This window comes from Schistocerca americana, chromosome 8, assembly GCF_021461395.2.
Source record: "Schistocerca americana isolate TAMUIC-IGC-003095 chromosome 8, iqSchAmer2.1, whole genome shotgun sequence".
Lineage (NCBI taxonomy): Eukaryota > Metazoa > Arthropoda > Insecta > Orthoptera > Acrididae > Schistocerca > Schistocerca americana.
In genome coordinates this window covers 43,582,218-43,591,682 of record NC_060126.1, presented here as the reverse complement: position 1 = coordinate 43,591,682, position 9,465 = coordinate 43,582,218, and the positions used below count along the sequence as shown (strand labels likewise).

Here is a 9,465-nt window from a genome sequence, read left to right as displayed (position 1 = left end):
TCAGTTGCTCTTTACATCCTCGTGTTCCTTTGCAGCAGCCTTTTTGTTCTTCATTTATAATTTTGTTCTGTATTGTATGTGTCATTAATTTCTGTGTAATGACTGCAGTTAATATTTTGTATATTGTTGGAAGTCATTTTATGGGGAGATATTTTGCTGGGTTTGCTGTGTCTGCTTGATCTTTAGGTTTCAGATAAGTTATTCCTTGTGTAAGTGTATCAGAGAATGTGTATGGGTCTGTAATGTAACTGTTAAACAATTTAGTATGATGTGAATGTGTTGAGGTGAACTTCTTTAGCCAGAAATTTGTTATTTTATCTTTTCTAGAGGCTTTCCAATTGTGCGTAGAATTAATTGCTCGGGTGACTTCATGTTGCAAAATTATCACTTCAGGCATTTGTGGTATCATCTTGTATGTGTCTGTTTCTGCTTGTATCTACCGTGCATGTGTGTTATGTTGCACTGGGTTTGACCATATGTTGGTCCAGAAGTTTTCTATGTGTGTGATGTTTGGTGGATTGTCTATTTTAATGTGTTTGTTATCTATTCTCTGGTAAAACATCTTTTGGTTTGTGTTGAATGTTTGGTTTTGTTTCCTTCTATTTTCACTTGTTTTGTATCTTCTAAGTCGTTTGGCCAATGCTTGTAAATTCTTCTTCTTTTCATCTAATAGCTCTATTGCTTCTTGTTGTGAAATTTTACCTAACCTTTCTCGTTTTTTGTCTGATATTTCATTTCTTATAAATTGTGTTAGCTGTCCGATGTCTTTTCCCAGTTTTTCTATTCTGATCTGTAGCCTGTGTTGCCATGCTGGTTTTGTGGGTTTCTTCTGTGTTTTGGTTGGTTCTGATCTCTGCCTATTGGGTATATTTAGTGTAGTGAGTGCTCCTATATAAACCACTAGTTGCAACTCTTCCATAGTTGTATTTTCAATTATTTTGTTGTGTATGATTGTGTTGATAGTTGTTATTGTTGTTCAGACTTGTGGGTTATTTGGTGGTCTATGCAAGAATGATCTAATGTCTGTATTTGTGTCTTTGTATTCTATATATGTCAGCTGTAATTTTTCCTCTATATCTAACATGTGTGTCACTTTGTGTTCTATTTGTGCTTGTTCTGGTGGCTGTCTTAAGATTTCGTTTTCCTCTAATTGTTTAATTGATGTGTGTTGTTCTTTGTCTGTTTGTTCTGGGATGTTTGAGTCCATTACTGTATTTTCTTCTTCTTCTGATTGCACATTATTTTGTTCCAGTATTTGTTGTACTTGTTGTCTGATGTTTTCTAATTCTGACTGGGGTATCCTGTTAATTTTGATTATTACATTGGTCTGATCAACTAGTCATTGTTCTGTTAAAAATGTTAATTCTGGGTATCTGGTAATAAATGTTGTGTATACTTGTGATCTGTATATAGTTGTGTTGGTTCCTAAGTTTGTTGCTTGGTAATAACAGAACATGATGTGTCGGTTAACTTCATCTGACCATCTCATCCTCTGTCTTTGTTTTCCTTCTAGAGTGGTTGCAGGAAGCATATCCTACAAAACATCTCTGTTTGGATTTAAATCATTTTCCATGTTGTTACCATTGTGGATGCGCATAGGGTTCAAGTGTTGTCCCCGACCATGACAGTGCTTGTCCGAGGCTTCATTAGTTCTGTCCTGAACCGATTAATCACACATATTTTACTGAATAGCAGGTATTTATAAAAATCAGATGCTAAATTGAATAATGGCCACAAAGTGTAATGTTATGTAGATAATTACACCAATAGATAACATACCATAAATAACTGCCAGTAGACGAATAAATGAGTTGAAAACATGGTATGCAAATTGTAAAAGCGGCAGGGTTTTTGTTTCCAGAGTGACATGATGGAAGCAGCCGGAAAGTTCAGTGTTCATAAAACGAGGGGCTTTCCTGTGATGAGAGCTGTGTAGTTATCACTGTGAATTTTGGCAATACTCTGTCCATAGTGCGAGGAAGGAAGTAAATGTGTGAAAAATAGATTCCTAAGTATTATGATTTTATTATTACAAAATGAAACAATCATATGCTACTACTGCACAATAGGCAGGCGATTAAGCTATGTACAGTGTTTAAAGTTCCTCTTTATGTCATGTTAGCGCGCTAGTGAATCTCCTAGCATCGTTCCACAAATTGCAGCTCGATTTCCTTTGTGGGCAGCAGCAGTACATTTCTGGTGTTGTAGGTGACATGCCTGGTTGTGTTCTTCGTAGGTCGCACGCAACACTTGGACAGGATGTTCGCAAGACCCACTTTGGTCTGCAGTAAACCGAGTCTCATACCTGCAAATCGAAAAGAGGGTGTCACCCTGATTATCAAAAACTTTATTACAGCAGATCAAGATTCCATGGAGTTTCACAGTGAAGCACTTCAGAATGCATATTTCGCCTTTGTTTAACATTCTGAAAAGTGTAAAATATTTAAGCACATTAAGGTTTCTGAAAATTGCAGAACTAAGAAGACTAAATGTGAGTGAAGTACACTTGACATCAGGAAGTAGGTACAGGGAGAAACTAGTTATTAGAGTTACACAACTGTTCATGATCCGTGATTTTGGGAATTCATTACCGTACGAAGAACTCTCGCTGTGCTGTACTTCTTAACCACAATGCACGTCAAGAGGTTCTGATGACATTCCCGGTGATTTTTTTCGCCGTCTGGTTTGTGTGCAAGTTCAGGAACGTTCTGTTACTGGAGGAGAAAACTTTTGAGGGAATACAGTAGCTCAGTGAAGATACACTAAAATGAAGGTCGACGGAGAGAATGTTAAAATACTAAATTTAATCTTCAGAAATTGAGTAGTCGACAAAAATTATAGTGAAATGATCATTCGCCGGTGAGAAGCAAGGGTAGGATCGTCATGATCCCACTGACAACACCTGTCGTTTCCCATAACAGATTGTCTCCACAATCTGCTGGGCAGCGCCCCGAGGGCAAGTGGGATGGGGTTTCGGCGTCCTCCTACCCTGCCACTGTACGAAGTGGCATAGCGGTAAGACACTGTACTCACGTATGGGAGGACGGTAGTTCAAATACAGATGTGCACATCCAGATTTATGTCTTCCAAGGTCTCCCCAAATATCTTTGGTCCAATGCTTCATGTGAAATATAGTTAGACCACTTGTTACACCATCTCCTTTTCCTTGCCTTCCAAGAGGCATTCGTCACAGTTCTGCACTGTCGTTTAGCGATCATAACACGAGCCTATCAACACTCAGACCATATTAGTGGCTAGATTCGGAGATTCGTTGCAAAGAGAACACTACATGTCGTTCTTAACGGAACAAAATGTACAAATGTGACTGTAAATTTGGGAGTACATCTAGCGAGTGTTAAGGGTCGTTACTGTTTTACAATGTAATCCCACCAGACTAGATGTTTGGCGCCCACACAAAACAGCGCACTGCCCGTTTTGGAGTGCTGTAGGCCGGATACCTGGCAGTCATGTGACCCTCGACCCACGACATAAGTAATGGTAGTGGTGTGATGTGTACGTTAGAGCCGCTTTTCTGGATTAGAGCACAAACAAGGAACCTCTTGAGTGCGAAGTAGCAAGCTCAATCTTCGGTAAGTGTCATTGGAAAGTGTTGTGTTAACAGGTATGACAGGAAAAATATTAGCTGACAATGACTCACCATGTGCATCGCGAGGGCGACAGAAAATGAGTGTCCAGGAGGTGCAGAGATCAACCTTCTACGAGATATATGTACCACACTTCACAACATGGACATAGTTGACACTTAAGAAATCTTCGAAACAAATCATTAGCTTGCACCATGAACGCGTAATGAAGTCACATGCTACAGTGATCACAAAGGTTCGCACCATCAGATTCGAAGGCGATCTCCTTGGGAGTTACAAACCGAGGAGGACTTTCAGCCAGGTGCCCACTCTTAAAGAATGCATATAGAATCATACTGGTGTAACAGGGTGACGAGAACTGATGGAATGTGATGACATGCAACGGAATACGAAACGGCCTGTAGTGTATCATGAAACTGGCTATCTTTTAAGGCGCAGCTGCAGACAATGCGATAATGTGCTTTATAGGTGCGGAAAAAACAGACATCCAGAGGCTGAATTTATCAAGTGGTGCCAGCTGTATGAATTGCAAAGTCACACACTTTTCAGGAAGGATAGTTTGCTCTTAAGGAGTATGATTTTTATATGCAGACCAGGATTCAAGCAGAAGCAAGTTATTTTGACCAATTACTGGTCAGAGACAGTGGTCATACCATAGTTGTAGTTCTCTTACGCCCATTTTCCCACTCTTGCTTGCTGTGATGTAAATATTCCCTAATGCCCTTGCAAGCTCACGTACACGAGAATGAATCGTAGGGGCAGAGCACCACCAACCTCTCTCAACACAATAAATAACTTTGCAGTCAATTTACCACCCAGATTAACAGTCAGCATAATTGTATGCGAGTGCTTTGAGGCATTGATGTTAAACGATCTTCATACAACTCTCTTGTACCTCTTATTTCCAGGGCTCCTTTCATATGCATTTCCTCTTCAAATCCCAATTCGTCAGAGTTGAAAACTCTTTCCTTATGATCAATGGGATAAATTTGTTTATCTCTTCAACAAATTTTTGGGGTGATTCCGCAGTTTGTTGTGCATCCTCAAATTGACGCTTTTTTTGAAATTTCTTGATGTTACGTCTTTCCATTCTGTAGCTCTGTTTGAAGTTATGCAACCATTCACTGCTTCCTTTGAAATTATTACACTCAGTGACGCGCGCAGTCTGATGTGCATAAAGTTGTAGATTACTAACACACACATCCTGTAAGCTGTATCAAGCATCCCTGAAAAGCGGAAACACTGGGTTTCGTAAGACGTGCGTCTTGTCCTCGCTTGAATATCGGTAGTTTTTCTTTCATACTACACGATGATACTGCTGCTGACTTACTCGAAAACTACTCCTTTTTTTTTCTATGCAGCGGATGATCTTCCATGTACGTGATTACATTTAGTACTCGCTGCTTGGACACTGATGCCGGCCGGAGTGGCCGAGCGGTTCTAGGCGCTACAGTCTGGAACCGCGCGACCGCTACGCTCGCAGGTTCGAATCCTGCCTCAGGCATGGATGTGTGTGATGTCCTTAGGTTAGTTAGGTTTCAGTCGTTCTAAGTTCTAGGGGATTGGTGACCTCAGATGTTAAGTCCCTTAGTGCTCAGAGCCATTTGAACCTTTTGATGAACTACCTGTTTCAACACCACTCTCACTTAAGCACGTACCGTCATCATTGTACTCCTCATGTACATTGTCCCCACAGTCGATTATATACGATACCACACATTTCACTGATTCATTTTACATATACGCTAATCTTTCATCTGCTACTTCTTTCTCACTCTGCGTTTCCTCGGGTTCCTTTGTGACGAAATGTCAATTTCGGCAACTGTTATTACAGATAAAATGCAATGTTTCCTTTGTTTATCGTTTCCATTGCTCTGCTTTGTACGAACAGCACTAGCACTGTGAGGTACTCGCCTCATGCTGCGCTCACTATTGGATTCCTTCAGTACCGCCCCTTTTGCCATTAGCTGTCAATATTGTGATGTTGTAGTCAATACGTGGGGCGTCGCATGCCGTAAATATTGTTGGCCTTTTACGACCTCACAGCCAAGAAGTTCCTTGTAAATCGACACAGAGAGATACACAGTGACAGAGAAGAGCTATCGTGTTTTGACGTGATCGCGACCACACCGTGTATACGGTTGCCCGATTTGTTGGTAGCTCAGCGCGGACGGTGGAACCTGTCTACAATGAGTGATGTACCAGACACAGAATATGCAGACGGCGTCAGAATAGTGGTCGTGAGAACATCCTAACAGATAGAGACAGGAGGTGAATGTCACGCCTTGTCAATGACAATCGGTCGCAGAACTGTAACGTTTCCATCTCAAACAGCTGTATGATCTCTTTTAAAAATTACTATATTATATCCTCTGTAGTAACGTTGGAAGTGGTTAACTTCTCATCACAAACAGTGATAAGTGGGCCTGAATACAGCTGTGTCAGTAACAATCAAGTAGGCTAATGAAAGGAACGCATTGTAAAGTGTATTTTATCCAGGGAAACACCTTCTAATATTCTGCGTGGTGTCTGTTTGTTCTAAGTCGTGTCTCCCTACCACTTTCGTGCAACGACGCTCTGTGCATGTTTTTTGGGGAATTGACTAGTTTGAACCTACCTGCTGCTGGTAAGGAGATGCCAGATCACACATGACATATAGAGTTCAGAAGAGTTCAGTGCGACTAGCGATGATATAATCAAATACTTAATGAGTTCAGCATCAGCTCCACTGCACTCCCTGTAAAAGAATCTTAATACGAACTAAATTTAGTGGAAGGGGTTCAAGGCTTTCCTATTTTTAGTTAGCTTGTAAAACAACGTCGTGAAAGTAGTTAAGTTTACCATTGGAATTTATATTCTACTCACAAAACATTGTTTATAAATTGCACTATTGATAAAATGAAATATTTTAATACAGGATGATAAAAACCAACTGCGTTCAACAAAAACGTGAACGAATATTCCCTGAATGGGTTACCAAGTTCTAATATGGATCGAAGGATGACCTATGGCATATCACATCTATAATCTAGGTTTAAGTTTCATAAAAGAGAAAACTATCAAAATGGTCTACAGTGACCCTCAATTATCTTCAATTACTTATTTAACTTGTCGTAAATTACAGTGGCTGATGTGGCTTCTCAATAATTATATAACAGAAAAATCATCGCGTTTCAGATTTTATCTTCTAGTAGCAAATGTGAATACCATTTCTTTAATTGACGATCGACACTAGTATTACGCAAAAAGGGGATGTAACAGATGAGACTTCTGCAGTTCTGAGTGAAGCCTTATGACTCTTATGCGGCATCGCGTGCGTTCATTATCTTGTCGATGGTTAGTCAGCGTCAGGGGGCGGCGGGCGACGCAGCTCCACACACATCGCCGTCTCGGAAGCAACTCTTTCTAACTTCTCTTTACTAAAATTTACCGAAGTTGGTTTAAGAAAAGCTATCTGGCTGTGTTTTCATCTGACCAATCAGGGTCTCAGTGTTAACCTTAAGCTCCGCCAACAAAAATTCTGTCCATCCAATGAGAAACGTTATACTTTAAGTGGTGGGGCAATGTTTTTAATGTTTGTGTGGTGTGCGTACTGTAAGACCTTCGGTACACACACCATCAGATTATTTGACTTGTCGCTCTATGCGAGTGTCAGCAATATGTCTCATGGTCTTATCGTGACGTGTTTATCTTCCGCCGTTAGGTCAGACGATAGAAATGCCACTTGCACGCTTACAGTAGCAGATTGACGGTGACCAACTTTAAACAGAACTTGATTAATTTTCACACACATTTATCAAAATAATAACAAGCCTAAAAACTACTTAACTTGGTTCTGGATGCTATTTCCAATTGACAATCGGAAGTTCCTTTGGTCTTGGTATGTTAATCTTATTCTCACATATCTCTGATACTTGACAAAGTGTCTATTCATTTATCCTCATGGCTATGTACAGGAATATGATAATCTTATTGGGCGCAGACTGAAACTTGACTATAGACTGGTACAGACTAATGCAGAGTGGCTAATCTGAGGTTTGTACACTCGTTATGATACCTCGCGCGTTCGGTTATCACTGCGCGAGTGTGATCTGCGAGGAGAAAAGGTTCTATGTTAGCAGCAATCTCATTGGCTGCATTACATATTAATATGCGGATCGGCGGAAGCAGAATTTGGTCCGTCTCTAAGGCAGCGCCATCTCGTAGTGCGGCCACGGACGTGCGCTGTGCCTGCGCTGTTGTGCTTAGCGGGCCGCGCTCTAGTGGGAAAGCTGTGTACACGCTGACTACACGGAACTATGTACACAACAGTTTGCTACGTAACAGAGACGCGTATATTCTCACGCTAAAACCTGCAGCTGGTGTGGCCCTTTTAGTGTTATCATAAGATCTATGCTGTTCTTCTGGAGGGCTCTATCTTTTAACATGGGCTGGGTGGTGGTCTTGGCGGTCGGCGTGCGATGTGGGTGTCCCTTATCGTAAGGCCTTCTAGCTTACACGACTCTGCTCTCAGCTTCTGTTCTCGTTTCTCCCCTCGGAACTGCGTCTCTTTCACGGTGGGAAGGTATGACATGGATTTAGGAGTTCTTGTGTTAGTCTGTGGTATTCCATTTGCTCACTTGTTGATCGTATTACTTTGGTTAATTTAATGTCAGGATTTATTCGGAGCTATGTCACATACTGCCGGATTTGCTATCATGTCAGGGTTTTCATGGAAGGTGTTGGAACTGCCTGACACTTTACAACCTAACAAACTAAACTTAATTGTAGAGTAGACTTTTTCGTCCACATTTCGTTGCCTACTCTACTCCGGCTTCTGACTATAGTTGTATACCTATATTAATGTGTATCACGAACAGCAGTAGCCAATACAAACCTATGCAGATGTGAGGCCCGTCGCCGAACGGCAGGTACACGTAGGGGTGCCTCTCGGCCTTCTGCTCCTCGGAGAACCTCTTGGGGCCGTAGCGCTCTGGATCAGGGTAGTGCTCCGGGTCATAGTGAAGGCCGAACAGGCTGATGACGACTGCCGTTCCTTTGTCCACGACGACGTCGCTGTCCGGGATCTTGTAGGGCTCCACGCAGTCGCGGTTCAGGAAAGGCAGTGGAGGATACTTCCTGAGCGTCTCTGTCGGAAAGTGGGAAAAACGGACTCAGTCTGAAGCTGCTGGAACACACCTCAACTCACCACTGGCGTGGAAGCTCATACATGTTGGAGGACTCAAGTGGTTTTGGTATAGTATGGACTACGATTTATAATTATTTATACGTCAAGTTCCGTAGGACCAAATTGAGGAGCAAATCTCCAAGGTCATGGAACGTGTCAGTACATGAAATTACAACATAAAAGTAATAACAGATAAAAATAAATGTTTATGAACCCCAAAAAAGGTCAGTCAATAAGATTAAGTAAATGCAGTCAATAATTCAATAAGAATCAGCATAATATAAACGATTTGCCCTCTAGTATTAAAGGTAAATCTCAAATGTTTCTGTTTGCTGACGACACTAGCTTGGTAGCAAAGGATGTTGTGTGCAACATTGGCTCGGCTTCAAATAGTGGAGTACACGACCTAAGTTCGTGGCCTGTAGAAAATAAACGCTAAATCACAGTAAGACTCAGTTTTTACAGTTTCTAACAAACAATTCGGCAAAACCTGACGATTTAATTTCACAGAACGAGCATATGATTAGTGAACCTGAACAGTTCAAATATCTAGGTGTTCAGATAGATAGTAAGCTTTCGTGGAAAGCCCACGTTCGGGATTTTTACTGTTCGAATGATATCTGAAGTGATTTATTTTCATTCGCTTATGTCGTATGGTATTATATTTTGGGGTAATCTTCCCATTCTAAAATG

General features: G+C 41.2%; 1 protein-coding gene across 1 annotated transcript; it reads right to left on the bottom strand.

The window, feature by feature from the left end:
• Positions 1–2,109: 2,109 nt before the first annotated feature.
• LOC124545511 (cytochrome P450 6k1-like) lies at positions 2,110–8,812 on the bottom strand. Its single transcript, XM_047124458.1, has 3 exons — positions 8,794–8,812; positions 8,482–8,733; positions 2,110–2,305 (listed from the first exon to the last, which is right to left on the bottom strand). Exons 1-3 carry the CDS (start codon positions 8,810–8,812, stop codon positions 2,139–2,141), a joined length of 438 nt encoding a protein of 145 aa, XP_046980414.1. The 3' UTR covers positions 2,110–2,138.
• Positions 8,813–9,465: the final 653 nt, after the last annotated feature.

Excerpts from the sequence above, each read along its gene's own strand:
- LOC124545511 (XM_047124458.1), bottom strand. Across the intron at positions 2,306-8,481 it reads CGGGCCTCACATCTGCATAG|GTATGAGACTCGGTTTACTG; the intron begins GTTTGTATTGGC and ends TTCGATTTGCAG.